General features: G+C 37.0%; 1 protein-coding gene across 1 annotated transcript in view; it reads left to right on the top strand.

Moving 5' to 3' along the window:
* Positions 1 to 22,623, top strand: part of CPS1 (carbamoyl-phosphate synthase 1) — a 348,188-nt gene that overhangs the window by 213,509 nt on the left and 112,056 nt on the right. Inside the window, exons 12-15 of the mRNA XM_079924871.1 lie at positions 11,644 to 11,753; positions 14,940 to 15,084; positions 16,197 to 16,286; positions 18,582 to 18,638. Coding sequence (XP_079780997.1) covers positions 11,644 to 11,753; positions 14,940 to 15,084; positions 16,197 to 16,286; positions 18,582 to 18,638 — 402 coding nt within the window. The remainder of the gene's footprint in view (positions 1 to 11,643; positions 11,754 to 14,939; positions 15,085 to 16,196; positions 16,287 to 18,581; positions 18,639 to 22,623) is intronic.

The raw sequence follows: 22,623 nt of genomic DNA on the forward strand, positions 1-22,623 counted from the left end.
ATATGCACTGTACTTTATCTCAATACAAAATAAATCAGATTTTTCTTTTCTTTTCCTTTCCTTTATTCCTTTTTCGATTCCATTTTGAGAACAGGTTGTTTAAATCAAAGAATCAGCGAGGATTCCTGCTTTATATGGACGTTAGTAATTCTATAAATACGATATTTTAGGGCAGTGCTGTTTTGTTGACATATTTCTTCCACTTCAACCAAAATATTGTCATGTGTTTGTAACAAAACAGGCTGTTTTTCAATTTCTTTCTTTCTTATATAGTCCTGTAAACTCCACATATACAAAAGTCTAATATGGTAGGTTACCTGGTGTGGGCTACTCCAGGAAGGGCAAGGCAGCTCTCTGCAACTGAGGTAGATCCTGAAGGAACTGACAGCTGGTGACCATCCACTGACCTCACTCCTTGCAGCAGGATGGCAGGTCCTTCCTGGAAGGGGACTGAGAAGAGCATCTCCATGTTTACAGCATCTTTGGTCCTAATAGTCTTAAGAGCTTGAAAATTCAAGGGCCTGGAATCAGAGTGAAGAGTTCTTAAAACCTGCTAGTTCTCTTCAGATTATAGGTTGTAATTAATGACTTGACGTTTTCACTCTGATGATTTACAGATTTACAGGTAAGTCATTCTTGGTTGACCTGGGCATGTTGCAGCTTATCTGTGGCAGTTTTGAATTAAAATTCTTATAAATAAATTTAAGTACAGTCTATGACTGAATTGCTTTTTATCCCCATTTTTGAAAGATTAGAAAACAGAAATAGAAGTAAGCTTAGAAAAAGAAAAAGAGGGGTAATATGTAAGTCAGTTTAGGCTGAAATTTTCTACGTAATGGCTCCATGGGAAGGACTACCGTAGAGTGATGGAGGGTTGTGGATTCCAAGCCACACTGATTGGGTTTAGAAACCACTACTCCTGCATTTACCAGTGAAATGATCTTGACTACTGTAAGCCTCAGTTAGCTCAACTGTAAAATGGAAAGCTTAATTTAATCTACCTCAGTGGGGGGCGGGGGAGGGTTGTGAGGATTAGAGAAAAATCCATCAATAGCTAGAGAGACAGTGCCTAGTACATTTATGTTAACTATTATTAATGATGTCTTAAGGAAGGGATCAGGGTGGGGTTTTCAGTGAGGGCAAAGTGCTCCCAAAACATATTTTTCCAACATAACTTCATGGTTTTATTTGAAGTAAGATACCTTTCTCAGAACAGTAGAAATTTCTCATTCAAATATATATACACAATTTATCTGTGCAACTGCATATAGACTTTAATAAGCATTGGTCACTATGTATGCAATCTTGTTAATGTCTTAATAGGGTCTCATTAAAGCAATGCCAAAGCAATGCCAAATGCCGAAGGGTAGAAATAGGACAGTGATAGGTCAATCTACTTCTATAAGGCATGCTTAAGAAATGTTAATGCTTTACTTTTTTCAAATATAAGGATTATTCCAGAATTAAAAAATAAAACAAAACAAAATGGGATGTGCTTTAACACATGAACTCAAACTAGAGAAAAATTGAAGTATACATGTTGTCCTTAGTTACTCTCCTCAAAATTAATTATACAAATATTTATTGAGTGTCAAGTATGCATCAGTACTATATGTAAACCTCAGTAACAATAACAATAGAAATATAGCAGCCTCAGGGTTTTTTTAGTGGGGGATAAAAATGGACTAATTATCAGTTGTAAACTATTTGGGAATTTGGCATAGAGTTGGAATATTATGAGACTGCATCAGTAAAGGAAAACAAATTTGCTACTGACATACAGTAAAATTGGCAAGCACTTTAGATAAAAAGTAAAGAGAGGAAAGAGAATAATTGGGTTATGTATGCTGAATTCAATTTTCTTTCTTTTCCCCAGTGATGGAAGGTTAAATTTCTGTTAACATAAAATAATAAAATTTTACTTTATTGTGGTAAGAGCACTTAAGATGAGATCCACCCTCTTAACAAACTTTTAAGTGTACGATATATACAGTCTAACAAAAAGTACAATGCTGTATAGCAAATCACTAGCACTTATTCATGTTGAGAACAATTGAGATTTTATGTCCATTGGTTAGCAACTTCCTATTACCTCCTTCCCCTAGCCCCTGACAACTATAATTCTTCTCTCTGATTCTATGAGTTTGACCATTTTAGATATGTCAGATTAGTGAAATCGTGCAGTATTTGTCCTTCTATGATTGACTTATTTCACTTAGCATAATACCCTCAAGGGCCATTCATGTTGTCATATATAGCAGGATTTCCTTCCTTTTTTAAGACTGAGTAATATTCCATTGTGTGTATGTGCCACATTTTCTTTATCCATTCATCCATTGATAGACATTTAGTTTGTTTCACTATCTTGGCTATTGTGAAGAGTGCTGTGATGAACATTGGAGTGCTGATATCTCTTTGAGATCCTGATTTCAATTCTTTGGATAAATATCCAGAAGTAGGCTTCCTGGATCAGATAGTTAATTTTTTTGAGGAATTTACATACTGTTTTCCACAGTGGCTGTACCATTTTGTATTTCCATCAACAGTGGAATTATTTTTAATTAGAGTAGTAACTATTTAAGTAACTTTATTACCTAGCCTGTAGGCCCAGATATGATTTGAAAGTTTCACTCCCAAGAAATGTTAGGAAAAGATGTCAAAGGGAGAGAGACTGTAACTCTAATATCTTACTATTAGAATTAATATCTGTGGGTTCGAAAGATTTGTAAGACTAACCACTACTAGAAAAATATTGAATTAGAAATCTATGTTTTAGAAAAGAGTTCAACCAAACATAAAACAATTAAGTTTAATTTTAAATGTGGTTACAAATAAATATTATATCAAGTATGAAATGAAAAAAATAAATGTTTAATATTTTAAGTATGAAAAGTAATAATGGGGAAGATGCATGTAAGGTAAGAGAGTATATACTTTTACTGTTTTCTGTTGTAATTTTCCCTCTTTCACTGAGTTCATTATTTAATCATTTAGCTGTACTCTGCTAAATAGTTAGTAGATTATCTAACTAAATTAACTTTACTAAGGTGTGAATAAAGCTTAATTATTATATAATGGCTTTATAAAAAGGAATTGCTGTACCGACTTACATCCCTACTTGGTGGACTATGAAAGAGAAAATACTATTAAAGTGGGTGTTCTTTATTCCCTTAACTAGTTTCCCAGGAAATAAACCACGTAGAATTAAATACAGCTATAAATTGCCCATTTCTTCTCATGTTTGTGAGCAAAGCCTAAGAGGAATAGTTAAAATACGACTGGAGTAAAGCAGGAGTGCAATTTGCAAGCCAGTTATGTCTCAGAGAAAGAAAAGTAGAATTATGCTGCATCTTTGCCACCTGATAGCCATTCATTCATTCATTCATTCATCCATTCATCCATTCATTCAACCAATCAGTATTTGCTAGGTATCTACTACAGGTAGGATTCTAGGGGTGATAATTAATCACACCTCCTTCTCAGCCTCTAAATTTAGAATCAACAAGACATAGAATTCAAAGAGATAGAGATCTGAATATCAGCTTGATTACTGTTAAAGCTATTTGGAAAACAGGGTCTAGATCTGCAACCAAATGGACTTCTTAGAAATCCCCATTCCCTGAGTCAAATGTATTTGCTCACAACTGCAAATCTCCCACCTTGATGTGCACCTGAAAACAGACTTCTTTGAAAAGACTGTTGAGAAGAGTTGAGCCAGTCTTGCTCAGTTCTATTTCCCAAAGTCACCCATCATACCTGTTACTCTCCCTTGTGGACCCGGGGTTAAATGATCTTTCCAAAATCCCTGAAAGTTAACTTCATGGGCCAAAGTATGAATTCAGAGAGATGCAAAGTGGTTTCCCCAATCACCCACTAAGTGCCAGATGCTGTGTTATGTGCTAGTGATACTGTGTTGGACACAGAAGGCAGGGTCTCTCTCCTTGATGTTGTCTGGTGTTGACTATGATCTTATTGGAGAAATTAGTCAAATAGTTGGGTATACGGCAGTAAATTCTAAGAGCCAATTTTACTTAACCTTAAATTTAGAAGTGACGAATCCTTCAATACCTGTTTAGTTAGTGTACAAAGATGATCAGCTTGAGTTCCTAGCAAGAGGTAGAATTGGGATATGTGGAAAGAAGAGAGGGCAGGAATGAGGTGTCAGGACCTGGGTATATCTGAGTCATTATGCCTAGTGATCTTCAAGGTTTGTTTTTCTGACAAAGTCTCCAAAGACATCTGCAGAACTGACCTTTAATATACAACAATTGATCAAGAGTATAAAACCAAAAACCCAAACTAAGCAAACAAAGAAGCAAACCCAAAACGAGTGAAATCTGTATTTCAACAGGCAGGGTATGGGAGGGAAAGAGAAACCCAGATGGTGAAAGGTGGAAGAGATTATCAAAAGTGCTGTCTCCAGCCCAACCTCATTCATACCCCCTTTCCTTCCCTTACACAGAGCACGATTTCAAACAGTTCCTAATGGATAGGGCTACATATAGATTGGAATAATGGGGCCAGGGTAGAGGAAGTGATTGCCATAGTGTATGAATATTCTTTTCCCCTAAAGCATCTGCTCTTCTCAGTGCTTTTCTCCAGAAGTCTGCCCTCTTTATACTTAAAATAATTCCTCCCCGGTTGGATAGAAAATTATACTCTACTCTTATGTGGAAATGTCTTTCTAAACTGGTTTGCAATTTAGATTATGAATATATAAGCAAATTTGGGCAATAGTTATTTAGGGAATAGTGAGATATATATACATATATATAATGGATAGTTATTCTATCTTTCAAAATCTATGATCTAAGCATTTGCCAAACCCAATGTGCTTGATCTTATTGAAATAAGATTTCCAGATAGAAGCTTAATGTTTCCACTGCCCCTTGTGGTAAGGTTTCCCTTATTATCTTTATTGGACTATGTATATTTGGGTTGATAAGTTACATTGAGTGAAGGATTTATTTACATTTGATTAATGAAAGCAGTTTAAATATCTCTTAACTTCTAAGCTGAAGACTAGTACGATGGAACTCGAAACTTCTTTGTTATATTTCAGCATTTTGTGTCTATTTGGTTGAGTCAATATGAATAAAAGCAACATCAACATCTAACTAGTCCTTTGACTCTGAGGCACTTAGATCTAAAATTAGGTAATGAACTAAAAGTTAAATTTTTCTAATTGGCTATGATCTTGAGAGTTGAAGAATATTCTTATAACTTCATATGCACTTAAATAGTGATGAAGAATTAGACTATAATGAAAATGAGTACCCAGTTAAAATTAAGCCACTAAGTGGATCCTGTCACACATGGAATTTAATTTACATGAAGGTTTTACTGAGAAAAGTTATTGGAATATTAGTAAGAGACCCAGAGGGGAAAAAGTGAAATGAAGAGCTGTAAGGACATATTAAAAGAATTGAGACTGCTTATTCCAGATCAGGGAAAAAAATAAAACAAAGAAAAAAAACCCAAAGTAGTCATCTGCCAATAAGGCTTGTATACATATTCATATTTCGGAAAGAGAAAAGTTCTCTGTGTCTCGTGAGAGCAAACTGAACAAAATCTTTCTCAATTCCACTAAGAGGGAGTCAGATTAAACTCACCTTAGAATTTATTGCTTGCTTGTATTGCCCTGTAGTGATTGACCTAGAGAGAGGCAGCAGCTAGTTAGACTCAAATTTCAAGTTGAACTGGGTGAATAATAGTCCATGCTTATTCAACTAATTTTGACGATTAAAAAGTTAATAGCTTTCACTGTTCAAAATAACTTTTGATCTCTTTGAATTTGACTTAGACCTGTCACTTGAATTTGCTATGGCAAAAATATGTGAGAATAATATGAGAAATGTAAAATGTTTTTTCTGCGAAATTCATTTGTATAAGCTATTCTAAAACTAAGTAGAAGAATACAGCATTTTCTTTCCATACTCCTATATTTTAGAATACACTGGGTAAGGAGAGCTTTCTCGTTTTTTCTATATTTTCAAAGTGAAAAAGGGACTGAAACAGTTTGTTATGTTAATTCAAGCACTGTCATCCTCTTTCATGTGAAATCCCTAGGAAATTGATATGAATGATCCTTTTGTTTTGAATTACCATGATACTTGTTTTAACTCTGCATAAGATGTATTTGAACACTCACATGCAGCATACTCAGTATGCATATCCTGGGCTAACCATCCACTAACCTTTCTCCCTCAATGTCGCACACATCTCTTTCCCACCATAATATCTCCACATTGACTACACTTAAGGTATTGTAGAAAGGCACTGTTAAATAGTGAAAAGGCAACTCAAAACAGATATTTGCTATTTTAAAATATATATCTAGAATAAACTAAAAACCGAATGGATAATTATGTCTTTCAGTATTTTTAAAATAGTATTTTATTTCTTTACTTTTTAATTTTATTTATTTTTGGCTGCTTTGAGTCTTCCTTGCTGCACGTGGGCTTTGTCCAGTTGTGGTGAGCAGGGACTACTCTTCATTGTGGAACACAAGCTCTAGTCACGTGGGCTTCGGTAGTTGTGGCGGGTGGACTCAGTTATTGCAGCACGTGGGCTTCAGTAGTTGTGGCACGTGGGCTTCAGTAGTTGTGGCACATGGGCTTCAGTAGTTGTGGCACACAGGCTCTAGAGTACAGGCTCAGTGATTGTGATGCACGGGCTCAGTTGCTTCACGGCATGTGAGACCTTCCCAGATCAGGGATCTAACCTGTGTCCCCTGCATTGGCAGGCGGCTTCTTAACCACTGCACCACTAGGGAAGTCCCAGTATTTTTCTTTAGATTGTCACTTAGTGATGCTTTATTAATCCAACAAAAATTAAATGACTACCTACTCTGTACCAGGCACTGATGTTGGCCCTGGAGACAGGCACATCAGTGAACAAAGCAAACCCAAATACTCTGCCCACATAAAGCTCACTTTCTAGTGGGACAAGACAGATGTTTTAAATAAGACACTGGATGATATGTTAGAAGGCAATAAGTGCTATGAAGAAAGAGTAGACTAAGTAGATAGGGTGCTGAGGGGTATATTGTAATTTTATTTATTTCCACTATTTTTCAGATTCTATTCCTGTATAGTTCATTACAGAGTATTCAGTAGAGTTCCCTGCACTATACAGTAGTTTCTCATTAGTTATCTATTTTATATTTAGTATAATATATCTAGTATAATCTGCCAATTTATCCCTCCCCCCTTTCTCCCCCTGGTAATCATAAGTTTGTTTTCTACATCTGTGATTCTATTTCTGTTTTGTAGATAGGTTCATTTGTATCTTTTTTTTCTTTTTTAGATTCCACTTATAAGTGATATATGATATTTGTCTTTGTCTGACTTACTTCATTCAGTATGACAATCTCTAGGTCCATCCATGTTGCTGTAAATGGCATTATTTCGTTCTTTTTTATGACTGAGTAATATTCCATTGTATATATGTACCACATCTTAATCCATTCCTGTTGATGGACATTTAGGAATATTGCAATTTTAAATAGGTTTTGCCAAGAAGATGGATGACATTTGAGTAAAGACTTGAAGGAATCTTTAAACTTTAGATTCAAAATTTGATGCGTTTCTCTCTTAAAATTTTAACTTTATTACTGAAATCATGAATGGGAAGGAAAGGGTGAATTATTTTTGTAAAGAGAAATCTCTGAAAGGAAAGGATATTTTATTTATCTTTGTGTTTCTAGGTGTTTCAAAGATAATCTTCTTGAGGTTCCTCTATTTTACCATCCAAGCACATAGCTGGCCCTTTTACTACATTGAGGGTGGAAGGGGTGGGGGGGACTGGGGATATTTATCCATGTAGCTCCAAAGCCTAGGGTGAAACTTGGCACATGATGGGAGCTAAATGATGTTGTGACCTGAAGGTCTAAACTGTCTCATTGGCATATACATTTTTTGTTAAACAGTTAGGGACCATGTCATGATATAGGTCGTTTATTTTGTAGAACTTACACTTATATAGCCTTTGGTTACTTTTCCTGACATTCTGTGAGTGTACAGACTTCTCATTAAGGTTTCCTGTGCACTTTCAGCATTCAAACTACCAAAGTGCTCTGGCAGTAGGCACTTAAATGAACCCTTAAGGTTATAGTATAATTCCTAGACTATGGTCCTCTTTCTACTAGGACTGAGGCTACTAAAATATCTTACGCTGGTAGCAAGGTGATTTCTTTTAGACTTGTTGGAATGAAATAGCATTTGGGAACTTATTAGCTAGAAGAGGGGATTCCAAATAATAGCTCTTTGTTCAGAGTTTCTCCATCAATTCATAGATAAGTCAATTGGCACCCATCATTTTAGACTCGTTGGAGGCCAATGTAGTTAAGTGAAATATAAAGGGTACTATAGGCAGTAAATAGAAGCCTTGTAACAATATAATGTGCAGTGGAGAAAAGGATTGGGAAGTCTATAAAAGCTGCCGAAAAGAACAAAAAATATAATTAAAGGAGCAAAAAAGACGTATTGAACACAATCTCAGGGACTATTTCGGGCAACAGTAAATGTCTCCTCAAATATATCTTTAAAGGACAGAAAGCAAAGTAGAAAACTAGTCCCATGGAGAGAGGAAGAAAAATACCAAATAGAATTGTACGAATAGGCTAACAAGAGTCAGATTGCTTATGCTAATTTTTACCTTTCTTTAAAATAATTAGATGTTGTCAGATAGATCAGAGAATTTGAAATTCTTAGATGAGAATAGGATAGAGAAAAGCAAAAGGAACAAAATAAACAGAGGTGATATTTTACGCAGGTATGGCTCAGAGTAGGGTAGATAAATTGGTATATAGAAGACAATTGAAATATGCAGTTCACACGTCAAGTTTTGCCAAATAAGTACAGTTATTTTAGGTTCTATCAAAGTTAAATATTATTTAAGAAAATGTTTCCTACCTCACCTCCATTTGGTGAAAGCGTGTAGGCTACACATGACTTCCTCAAGAACAGAAAATAATACTTTCAGTAGAAAATATTTTTTGACAGTGAATTTCCATTACTTGGACCAAAGGTTTTCACCTAGTGAAACATGTCAGAGATACCTAGGAAATTTTCCCAATAAACTTAGCCCTACTGAGAACCATCACCATAGACATTTGATTAGTTTATAATGTTCTTTGGAAATACACTGAACATAATCACACTTACTTCCTAAAATCAACAACCTCTGTCTTGAATTATAAGTAAAGAATGATTGACAAATTAGAATAAAATATAAAATAAGAAAATTGTGTTATTAGAAGAAGTGACGTGCAAAGGTGACTTCCTGGATGCAGAGGCAGAATTCAGAACTTGTGTGTTAAGCCAGTCTCTGTCAGGGAACTCTTGTCATCATGTGTATTACATTAATTACTTATTGTGCTTTCCTCTGTGCTGAGTAATTCCAAAAACTTTTTTTTAATTTACTGTCTGAGAAGGTAAACCATGACTATTTAAAGAGAAAGTGTCAAGCTTGAGATCTTGAACACTGGTTCCAAGGCTGTAGATAAAACAGAACTTTACCTCAAAGATTATTTGATAAGCTGGGTGAAGGACAACATTCTTTTGGCTAACTCTGCCCATGGACACTCACATACAAACTCACATACACAAACACATATAAAATGTGCTGGACAGTACTTTGTCCAACTTTCTTCAAAATATAAATTGAAATCCATGCATTGTACCTCCAATTAAAAACTAAACTTACTGTTGAGAGGAGTACCATAAACATATCAATTTTAATAGGGAATACTAAAATAGCTTTGGGTGTAAATATAAATTAATGTGTATGCACCACACATAAACAATACATAGGCACATGGTCTATTGATTTAAAGATAAACACTACATTGAAAAGCAGTCATTCCAGTGTCAAGGGACTTGTGTACTTTACCAGTAAAAGAGGCATCGTATTTCTAAAGAGAAGGTTACTATAGAAAAATAATGAGGTTTTACCATTTTAACTCTTGGAAAGCTGAGTGCTTGTAAAGCTAGAGGAACATAGAGACAGAGGTCTAGAAATCATGTATTGCCTTCCTGCTGTATACTGAGATTGGTGTCTGTGTGTGCGTGTGTGTGTGTGGTAAGACTGGAGGTGGGTGATAGGATAGAAAAGGATTAGACGCTATGGGATCCAGAGCTAAAAAAGTAAGGAAAGTAGTGAATTAGTATGTTTCTATCTTTAATGGCTGCACTTAGCCCTTGCAGAGAGAACAGCACAATGATCCTCCTTACTTCAGCAATTTCAACTCATGGCCAGATTTGTTTCATTCATATCCCTATTCATTCCCCCTAACCTCTGATTATTTTGAAGCCAATGTCAGATATCATATTAGTCTATGCTTAAGTATTTCAGTGTATATCTTTAAAAAATGAAAATTCTTAAAAATATAACCATAATGCCATCATCAATCTTAAAAATTACACTGAATACAATAAAATATCAATTTATTTTCAAATTTTCTAAATTATTGCAGAGATGTTTTCCTTTATAGTTTTTTTTTTTTTTTTGCGGTACGTGGGCCTCTCACTGTTGTGGCCTCTCCCGTCCGGACACGCAGGCTCAGCGGCCATGGCTCATGGGCCTAGCCGTTCTGTGGCATGTGGGATCTTCCCAGACCAGGGCACGAACCCGTGTCCCCTGCATCGGCAGGCAGACTCTCAACCACTGCACCACCAGGGAAGCCCTATAGTTTATTTTTAATAAAATCAAAATGTTCCCGTTATTTCGTCCCATAGAGTTTTTTACAGAGTCTAGATTTTGCACCCCAAAGTGTGGTACTTCTCTCCCCCCTGAATTGTATGGAAATTGAGAATTAGACCCAAATTGTTTCAACAATAGAATTTAGAGTATTTTTGAAGAGTAGATGATGCCTGCTTCTGAGATAAGTTTCTGTAATTGTCCCTCTTTTTAACCAAGAATTTTATAGAAACTGGTTCAGAGATTAGTATGGTGAAGTAGTCAAATTCAGAATGCCTTGTAGTCTAAAGGGAGAACCAGACATGTATATAACTAACTCTACTAAAAAGCAAAATGCAATATATTTTCAGAAGTTCCACAGTGCTTGCTTTTGTATCAGTATTAACAGAATGGTAAAGTTTCAGTTTCTTTATGATCCTAAAGCTCAGGGAGGGGGCAGCCCCTGAGACAACTCCATCAAACACAAGAGCTCTATGGAACGCAATTTGATGTATAACTTTGAAGATTCCTTCTAGCTCTAAGCCTCAGAGTAATGAGGAGCTGTATGGTAAAATTCACAAAGTTTTTGCAAACTCATGAATTTCCCTTAAGCTATACTTGACAAAGCTAGGGAATATTAAGAGGGAAAAGACAGACACATAGCATTACAGCTAAACTGAAGTATTTCTGGATTGTCAATAACTCTACAAGTAGACTTAGGATAGACAGTGTATCAACATGCTTCAGTTCCTCTTTCAAGCAAAACAAAATAAAACACCTGCCTGTGACAAGAGCCATACGTTTGAAGAAAACAGGAGAGTGACTCAGAATCTAGATAGTATGGTTTCATCAAATATACTGTTCATTTATTTAATATATTTATGTAGTGTACTTTTGGAGTTTTTCAACTAGTTGTACTTTATATTTTGTATTCTGCTATGATTCATGAATCTGTTTCTTTAGGCACAGACAGCGCACATTGTCCTGGAAGATGGAACTAAGATGAAAGGTTACTCCTTTGGCCATCCATCCTCTGTTGCTGGTGAAGTGGTTTTTAATACTGGCCTAGCAGGGTGAGTAATGCTTCTATTCCAAGGCTTTATTCTTCCTCTATATAGAGGAATAACTGGATGATCTTATTCATGGTGGGAAATTGAAATCACCACATCATCATCATCACACTACACATTGTCCTGACGTTGCCCTGTGCTTGTACATAGCTTGCTCAAGCCAACCCTGAAAAGGGCCATAGACACAAACTCCTCCCTGTGGCTGTAAATGGAAGAGAATACAGACACTGGTGTTCCCCTGCTAAAAAAGAACAAAATTAATTCTAGAAACTTAGGATACAAAGACACAAGTTATGTGAGATTACCAAGTGGCTTCTGTAAGGTGGGGGGTCAGTATCAATCTGATTTAAGGTGAAAATCGAACAGGGAGAAGGATGGGTAGCACTCTCTAGTGCCATTCCATTAGTGAAATTAAGAATCAACTTTGCACATCTAATATGAACTATTATAAAGAGCTAAGAAGTTCCTTAGGTATTATAGTGCAAAATTATATAAAATACAATATATAATTTGCACTCTAATAAGAAAGGTAAAATAACAGATACATTTATTATCTTAAAGTAATACACAGGAGAGCAGGTTCATAGATCGGATATTTTCAAAATTTATCAACTGAGACTGAATTCAGTATTTAATTTCTGCTAATAGGTGTAGAGCAACAAAGGTAAGAGTTGCTACAGAAATCATGTAGCTGTTCTTATCTAGCCAACAAATGTTCATCTGGGAACCAGGTGGCTGAAGTTCTGGTCTCAGTTCTAATGGTAACTGATTATGTGATATTGAGAAAATCACTTAACCTTTCTGAATCTTAGTTTCCACATGTAAAGTGTGACGCGATGGGATTAGATAGTAATTTATGGCTAGGAATTTAAAAAATTACATCTTAAAAAATTAGATGGTTTCGAAAGGTTTCCATTAGAGATTCAATAGACTAAACTGTAAAATATTTGATGAATTCTTTAGGGAAATTCAGTTAGCCTTTTAAAGACAAGGAGGCATTGGGTTAACTGGTATTGAAGATATTGATTGACCAAACTTCCATTATATTATTAATGTGCATTGTCCTCTAAACTCTTAGCTCTCTGTTTGAAATAAAGAATATTAGATGGTTTTTAAAATAGTTCCACTGGTGAGAACATTAAATTACAGTGTATGAAAACTGTTTGCAAAGTTTTGCTTCACCAGGCAATTATTTAAGCCTTTTGACAGCACTAATTACTAACTGTGTTAATATACCTGCCAACAAACAGCTGTTTAATATAGATCAGAATGATGGAGGGCACTCGAGTTTTCTTCTCTGTGATAGATTATGGGTAATAAATCTTGTCACATCACAAAAGTCAAACAGGACCTGATGGATTAATTTTCTTCCAACACTGCAGTTCTCTAGGACAAGCTATATTTATTCATTTTCTGGAGAGAGCATTGTAGGCATATGTTTAAAGGGAATGGCCAGTTCTTTCATGGGAAGAAAGAAGAAAAGAAGTAAAATTAAATTAATTAAAGACTTCTTTTGATGTAGAAAAATGCATTCATTAATAAGATTAGTCCACACATCCTATTTTCCATCAAGAAATGCTGCTTTTATTCATGCGTGGCTCACTCAGCAAGGGGTTGATAATTAAGGGAGTTATTTTGTTTTTCATCTTCAAGAAATGCATTTATATTATGTGTAAGCCTTGGTTAAAAAATTATTAGTTCCTGACAAGTGAGAGGGAATCTGAGAAATTAGCTGATGGAGGTGTGGGTAAATATCACAGCATCTTAGTCACTTTAGAGGTTGCCGAGCTGAGAGACTAAGTATTCTGTTGGCAAAGGGAGTTCTGGGAGAAGTTAGTCTGGATGAGGGTTGAAGAATTCGTGTTGACTACTGCTGGAGCTGCATTTTATTGCTTTCGAGGTTGTCAGTCTGTCCCCCTCAGCACCTAAATTCACTTTCAGTAGTAATCCACAAGAAAGATTAGGTTTAACTGTCTCTGTGGGAAGTGAAAATGTTAAGAGGGTGGGAAAAAAATCTCATTGCAATGCATGGGATAGCTGTAGATAGATCCTGGTATTTATGGGAATCATGTTTCTTATTATTAAGAATAGAAATTTTATATATAATTTTATTTATATGTAGAATAAAAACAGAATACATGTATTCTTTTTTTTTTTTTTTTTTTTTTTTTTGCGGTACGCGGGCCTCTCACTGTTGTGGCCTCTCCCATTGCGGAGCAGAGGCTCCAGACGCGCAGGCTTAGTGGCCATGGCTCACGGGCCCAGCCGCTGCGCGGCATGTGGGATCTTCCCAGACCGGGGCACGAACCCGTGTCCCCTGCATCGGCAGGCGGACTCTCAACCACTGCGCCACCAGGGAGGCCCAAGAACACATGTATTCTTATTTTTTCCTCCCCACACTTTAAAATAAAGCTCTTCTGCATTTCTTCTTAATTCCACATCAGTACTTTAAAATAGTTACTTGGAATCTTTTAATTTAGAAGACAGAAATGCTTTGGGTCAATTTTTTGGGGATTGATTTTTTTCTGTAATAAAATAATAACTATCAAACATACTATCAATGATAACTTGATAATAACTATCAAACATACACCTCTCTATATAACTAAAATATTAAAAAAATCAACTTTATTAAGTATTTCTTTCATAGAAAATAAATCAGAGTTTTAAATGCTCAGTGAATTTTAATAAACATATATACCCAGGCAACCATCACTGACGTAATCAGCATGCTCTTCAGTATCCTCAAAGATATTTTTTAAAAACTTTTCAATTTTTGACAGTTAATATTTTGGTGAAACTGTCAGCCCTCAGTAGTAAATATCATTTTGGACTCACTCATGTCTGGTAGGCTAGGGGATTCTTGAGGATATCTGCATACTTTAAATAGAGCAATATTTAAAAACTTAAGACCCTGTGAAGAATTTTTCAAGGAATTAAAAAATTTAAGAAATTGAGGGAATGAAAATTAAATGAGAATATGCCATATTACTTAAGAGTCTTTTCATATCAGTAATATCATGGGATAAATTTCCATATTCTATCATAAAATCCTTAGGTTTGGCAAAATCTAGAGACGAGCTTGTAGGATTTTATTCTCATGTTCTCTAATTTTCAAGGGTTCAATAATTAAGATCATGTATGTAGAATACATTTTTTTGTTGATAATTTCTTGGCATCTTTACCTAGGTACCCGGAAGCTCTTACTGACCCTGCTTACAAGGGGCAGATTCTCACCATGGCCAATCCTATTGTTGGGAATGGTGGAGCCCCTGACACTACTGCACTGGATGAACTGGGACTTAGCAAATATTTGGAGTCCGATGGAATTAAGGTAGTACCAGTGATGACTATTTAAAAAGCATAGTTGATTTATTAAGAATCTAAGCTGGACAAAATTTCGGCCTCAATCCTATAGTACAAATCATTAAATTTATATTCTCAATCTTACTCCTAGGTATATGAAAATAATCTTTAACATGACATTATTCTGAGTTTCATTTCTCAGGGCACTCTGGATTTATTTTTAATGCTGTGGATAAAACTGGCTTCATTTGGAAAAATGTTGTTATAAGTTCAGATAGCAACTATGCTGCAAGAATTCGAGTTGAATCACCTTTTAAATGGATTTTAAGAATCAACTCTGTATCAATTATTTAACTTTTAAATCTTATCCTCTTTGGGAGATGAGTAAAAGATAACGTGTATGCCAGCCGAAAAGTAAACACAATTAAAATTTCCTATTCAAGGCAAATTTGAATAATATCTTAGGGATGTGAACCATATAAACGATTCAAAAATTTACACTCTAAATTCACCACTCTATTTTTGAATGACTTGGACTGATCATTTAATTTAGTTTTATATCTCACCATTTCCCCCCAATATTTAGTTTCTTTTAAATGTAAATTTAAAAATTGTCTTATTCTCTACGTACATTAAGCAAATAATTATTAATTAGATTATCGATAAATGCCATTGTGGAAAAGTACAGGGTACTGAGAAGGGGGACCTAGTTTACTCTCAGGATTTGGAAAACCAAGTAAGACTGTTCCCCGCATGGTAATTAAGATAACAATTATTATATTTTACGAGAAAACTTTTTAATCACATTTTTTTTTCAAGTTTCAAAATTTTAAGTGTTGTATCAGCGAATATAATAAAGCTTGAAGAATGCAAACTGACTCTTAAGTCATAACAGAGGGGATAGACTGGGAATTTGGGATTCACATGTACACACTGCTATATTTAAAATATATAGATAACCAACAAGGACCTACTGTATAGCACAGGGAACGCTGCTCAATATTCTGTAATAACCTAAATGGGAAAAGAATTTGAAAAAGAATGGAAAAAAATAAATTTATTAATTAAAAAGAAGACAAGTCACAAGAGTTGGGTAGTATTTTGTGATCACATTTTTAAAATGACTGCCTGTCTTTCTAGGTTGCAGGTTTGCTGGTGCTGAATTATAGTGATGACTACCACCACTGGCTGGCTGCCAAGAGTCTAGGGCAATGGCTACAGGAAGAAAAGGTGAGAAATACGATAGGTCATCCAGCATCACCTAAGGACGATTGGTGGGGCCCGTGGAAACTTGGGAAGGTGTATGTAATTGAAAAGGGCCAAACAGATAAAGCAGATCAGGCAGTTTGGGACCCTTTTGTTTCAGAGCGCGATTCCTTCAGGCTGAACTGTTACTACTGTCCAGAACTGTCCAGAACTCATTCTTTATATAAACACTGAGGACCTTATATTTTCAGTTTATCCACTAGGTGGCACTCATACATGCTTGGTAGACAGACTTTCTCATTCTGGAAAGGGGTTAGAGAAAATTTTAGAATTTTCTACTCTCCGGAGCAACATAACCTCCCCCTTTTAACGAGGATCTAGAGATGTAACTTGTGTCGTGGATTCTAGTACCAGCTCTACCATTAACGAGCTGTGTGACCTTGCTCAGGTCATGTAATCATACCATACATTCTTAGTTTTAATTCTTAATTAATATAAACTGATTGCCGTCAAGTCTCTTTGGGCTTAAACGTTATGACTATGACGTATAATTAGATATCACTTCATTTGAAGTAATAAATAAGTTACTAACCTTATATCTTCCTTACTTTATTATTTTCTAATCCGATAAGGGGATTCTCCTGGTTTGAAAGTCAGACCTACTTAAAGTTAACAGACCTAATATACTAAGCTTTATTTCCAGGGTTACTGTAGCTGCTTTTTGTTAAGTTGCAACTGGGCCTGTAATTGACCGAATATTATTCTGAGAAACTCTGTCTCTCTGAGGAGCATCTGCCAACTGAGGCTAAACGTTTCCTCTTTCTAACAAAGCAAAAAATCTTGATCTTTGTTTCCTCATTCTTGCTAAATTTTTACAAGAGAGAAGAAGGCATATGTATTGTCTCCTAGGTCTTTGCTAGTTTCTTCTCAATCATTATCTGAATTTACCTCCTTGTAATCATCATTCAGGAGACACCTCCCTCTTCCCCTTAATGTTTCCTTTGTGTTATTTAGACACCTGATATTATAGCTGCTTTGTGTCAGAACTAATAGTTGAAGTATAAACTTAATCCATGTTTTGTTAGTTTGTTTTTAAAATGTGCTTTGAATCTTCTTCCATGATCATAGACACATAGAGTAGAAGAGTGTCTAAAATAATAACCAGTTTACCTCCTTCTATGTACAGGTAATGGGGAAACATCTTGCTCAAATATCACTCAGATAAATGATGGAAGAAAAGAAACTAAAACCTGTTTCCTCATTCTTAACTTGCTGCTCTTTCCCCTTTTATCCACGGGGAATACATTCTAAGACCCCCAGTGGATGCCTGAAACCATGGATAGTACCAAACCCTATATCTACTAAGTCTTTTCCTATGTGTACATACCTATGATAAAGTCTAGTTTATAAATTAGGCACAGTAAGGGAATATCTGAATTGCCAGCGTCACTACTCTTGCAGTGTGGAGCCATTATTAAGTAAGATAAGTGTTACTTGAACATAGAACTGCCATACCGCAACAGTTGACCTGACAATCCAGGTGGCTATTAAATGACTAATGGGTGGGCACCGCTGGACAAAGGGGTGGTTCAGCTTCTGGGTGGGACAGAGCAGGATGGTGGGAGATTTCATCACACTATTCAGAGTGGTGTACCATTTAAAACTTATGAATTGTTTATTTCTGAAATTTTCCATTTAATATTTTCAGATTATGGTTGATCACAGGTAACTGAAACCACTAGAAGCAAAACTGGGGAGAAGGGGGAACCTACTGTACTACATCTGTCTCTATCCAACCTAGTCAAAGAAACTAAAACAAATGGTGGTGCCTGATTTACTAATAGATTGGGCAAAATTTTAATACAGTATGACTACCTAACAAGCACCTTCAGGAAAACCTTCAGGATTGCCTACCATGTGCCAGGAACTTGTGGTTCACAACATGGATTTGCCTATTAATTACATATCTTTGCTTATGAAGTTCACAGATTCCATTTTTTAAAAATATATATGTATCTATAAAATTATATTACTTATTTAACATCCTGGATTAAAAGCAAAAGAGCTGTAGCAGAAGACTGATGTTCAGAATTTCTCACTTTTCACTCTGAGGAAGGGTCTGGATATTAAGAGTCCTGTGCCCAACTGAACAGCAATTTACCTTGTTCTTGTGACACAGACACCCTGGATCAGAGAAAAGGAGTAGGGAAATTATTTACTGCTCAAGAAGATAGATGATGTTAAGTTTGTAACTTGAAAACACTCTGCTGGACCAAATTTCCTCCAATTTTACTGTCACTACAATTATTTTCCTTACAGGTCCCTGCAATTTATGGAGTGGATACAAGAATGCTGACTAAAATAATTCGAGATAAGGTATGATAATCATATTTAGCCAAATCTATGTTTACATATATATATGTTTTTTTCCCTTTGCCCAAGGAGCCCATTGGTGTGTAAAAGAACAGATCTGGTCAATTTCTATCATTTGGGTCTCTGCCATCCTGTTTTACTGTTTTTGATGTAATTTTCAAGACTGAATACTTGATTGGGATGTTTGTTACTGAATGGTTTTAAGAATACTTCACTCAGCAGTAGTTTATTGAGTGCCCACTCTATGTTCACTATTCCAAGTGACAAGTTAAAGCCGTTGTAATTCAGCTCATGTGATAGGGCTAGTAAACAAGTGGAGAAGGTAACTAGGTGCGTAAGAATTTTGCCTAAATTGAATACCTACCTGCTGAAAAAGGAAAACCAGGAAGTGTACAGCACTGGGGCCATTATTTGTTTAGTCCTCTTGGAGGAGTTTTTGAACTTAGTGAGTTATAGTTCATGGGTATATTAAATGAACCCTGCATGTATTACCTCAGTTATATAGTCTTTCTTGAAATTGTTCCAATGACCAAGATGAAGGTAAGTTTATCTTTTGCTTTCATATCTGCTAGATGAGATATTTGACCCTTCTTCTGAGAATATCTCAGCCCCATCTACTTCCTTCTTGTTATAAGAGGTGGACACTTGTTATAGAAACCTTCATATCCCAGAACAGAAAGAAACTTTATCTCATGAATGTTAACTAAATTCCCTTAATGCCACCAAAGTTTTCTCATTAAATTATATATTTTTTCTTAAAAAAGAAAAAAAGATACAATTTCAAAGTGAAAAGGATTCTTCAAGAAAATCTATTGTAGATTGTTGGCATATGTGTAGACACAGGATCTCTATAAACAGAAAGAACAGCTTTGAAAATAAGAACATGGCCACATACCCATGACCAGAAGAAAGACACTGAGAATTTATGCAGTCCTTCTACTCTATCTCTGATTTTATTCCCTCCTCCATGATATTCCTGAGAATAGATGTTAGTGAGATTATATGTCCCAGGTAGATTTTTGTAGCCCAGTGATGTTGTGGGAGCAGTAAACAATGATGAGGATACCAGAATGGGAAGGGAATAAAATTGGGAAATTCAATTCAAGCTGTAGATTTGGCAGGTTGAATAGAATATAATCAGTCCTAGTATTTGGGAAAACACTTTACAAGACCATATCATGTTCTTCATGTGATAGGTTAGTTTAAGGTGAGCCCTTCTTTTATCAGAGGCAATTAGGTTTTCAAAGTTTGGCTGAATAGATTAGCACAAACAAAATAGTGGTATTGCCTATTATATTTGATTATGAGTGATATGGGCTCATATTAAAAACATATGTTGAGGGGGAGACCTTCAAGATGGCGGAGGAGTAAGACGTGGAGATCACCGTCCTCCCCACAAATACATCAGAAATACATCTACATGTGGAACAACTCCTACAGAACACCTACTGAATGCTGGCAGAAGACCTCAGACCTCCCAAAAGGCAAGAAAGTCCCCACGTACCTGGGTAGGGCAAAAGAAAAAAGAAAAGAACAGAGACAAGAGAATAGGGACGGGACCTGCCCCTCTGGGAGGGAGCTGTGAAGGAGGAAAGGTTTCCATGCACTAGGAAGCCCCTTCACTGACGGAGGCTGCAGGTGGCAGAGCGGGGAAGCTTCGGGGCCATGGAGGAGAGCGCAGCAACAGGGCTGCGGAGGGCAAAGCGGAGAGATTCCCACACAGAGGATCGGTGCCGACAAACACTCACCAGCCCGAGAAGCTTGTCCGCTCATCCACTGGGGCAGGCGGAGGCTGGGAGCTGAGGCTCGGACTTCGGAGGTCAAATCCCAGGGAGAGGACTGGGGTTGGCCGCGTGAACACAGCTTGAAGGGGGCTAGTACACCACAGCTAAGCAGGAGAGAGGCCGGGAAAAAGTCTGGACCTGCCTAAGAGGCAAGAGACCATTGTTTCGGGGTGTGCAAGGAGAGCAGATTCAGAGCACCACCTAAATCAGTTCCAGAGACAGACACAAGCCACAGTTATCAGAGCAGACACCAGAAACGGGCATGAAATGCTAAGGCTGCTGCTGCAGCCACCAAGAGGCCTGTGTGCAAGCACAGGTCACTCTCCACACCTCACCTCCCAGGAGCCTGTGCAGCCTGCCAGTGCCAGGGTGCCGTGATCCAGGGACAACTTCCCCAGGAGAACACACAGCACACCTCAGGCTGTTGCAAGGACATGTTGTCCTCTGCCGCTGCAGGCTCGCCTGACATACCATACCCCTCCCTCCCCACCCCCACCCCCCCGCCCCCCGGCCTGAGTGAGCCAGAGCCTCCTAATCAGCTGCTCCTTTAACCCTGTCCTGTCTGAGCGAAGAAAAGACGCCCTCAGGCGACCTACACGCAAAGACGGGGCCAATCTAAAGCTGAACCCCAGGAGCTCTGCGAACAGAGAAAGGAAAATTCCTCCAAGCAGCCTCAGGAGCAGTGGATTAAATCTCCACAATCAACTAAATGTACCCTGCATCTCTGGAATACCTGAATAGACAATGAATCATCCCAAAATTGAGGGAGTGGACTTTGAGAGTAACTATATATATATATATATTTTTTTTTTTTTTCCCCTTTTTCTCTTTTTGTGAGTGGCCGTGTGGTTGACAGGGTCTTAGTGCTCTGGCCGGGTGTCAGGGCTGTGCCTCTGAGGTGGGAGTGCCGAGTTCAGGACATTGGTTCACCAGAGAACTCCCAGCTCCACCTAATATCAAATGGCGAAAGCTCTCCCAGATATCTCCACCTCAACACTAAGACCCATCTCCACTCAATGACCAGCAAGCTACAGTGCTGCACACCCTATGCCAAACGAATAACAAGACAGGAACACAACCACACCCATTAGCAGAGAGGCTGCCTAAAATCATAATAAGGTCACAGACACCCCAAAACACATTACTGGATGCGGTCCTGCCCACCAGAAAGACAGGATACAGCCTCATCCACCAGAACACAGGCACTAGTCCCCTCCACCAGGAAGCCTACACAACCCACTGAACAAACCTTAGCCACTGGGGGCAGACACCAAAAACAACAGAAACTACAAACCTGAAGTCTGCGAAAAGGAGACACCGAAAACAGTAAGTTAAGCAAAATGAGAAGACAGAGAAACACACAGCAGATGAAGGAGCAAGGTAAAAACCCACCAGACCAAACAAATGAAGAGAAAATAGGCAGTCTACCTGAAAAGGAATTCAGAGTAATGATAGTAAAGATGATCCAAAATCTTGGAAATAGAATGGAGAAAATACAAGAAATGTTTAACAAGGACATATGAGAACTAAAGAGCCAACAAACATGATGAACAACACAATAAATGAAATTAAAACTTCTCTAGAAGGAATCAATAGCAGAATAACTGAGGCAGAAGAATGGATAAGTGACCTGGAAGATAAAAGAGTGGAAATAACTACTGCAGAGCAGAATAAAGAAAAAAGAAGGAAAAGAATTGAGGACACTCTCAGAGACCTCTGGGACAATATTAAATGCACCAACATTCGAATTATAGGGGTCCCAGAAGAAGAAGAGAAAAAGAAAGGGACTGAGAAAATATTTGAAGAGATTATAGTTCAAAACTTCCCTAATGTGGGAAAGGAAATAGTTAATCAAGTCCAGGAAATGCAGAGAGTCCGATACAGGATAATTCCAAGGAGAAACAAGCCAAGATACATATTAATCAAACTATCGAAAATTAAATACAAAGAAAAAATATTAAGATCAGCAAGCGAAAAACAACAAATAACACACAAGGGAATCCCCATAAGGTTAACAGCTGATCTTTCAGCAGAAACTCTGCAAGCCAGAAGGGAGTGGCAGGACATATTTAAAGTGATGAAAGGGAAAAACCTACAACCAAGATTACTCTACCCAGCAAGGATCTCATTCAGATTCGATGCAGAAATTAAAACCTTTACAGACAAGCAAAAGCTAAGAGAATTCAGCACCACCAAACCAACTT

This window comes from Stenella coeruleoalba, assembly GCF_951394435.1.
Source record: "Stenella coeruleoalba genome assembly, chromosome: 6".
In the NCBI taxonomy this organism is placed as follows: domain Eukaryota; kingdom Metazoa; phylum Chordata; class Mammalia; order Artiodactyla; family Delphinidae; genus Stenella; species Stenella coeruleoalba.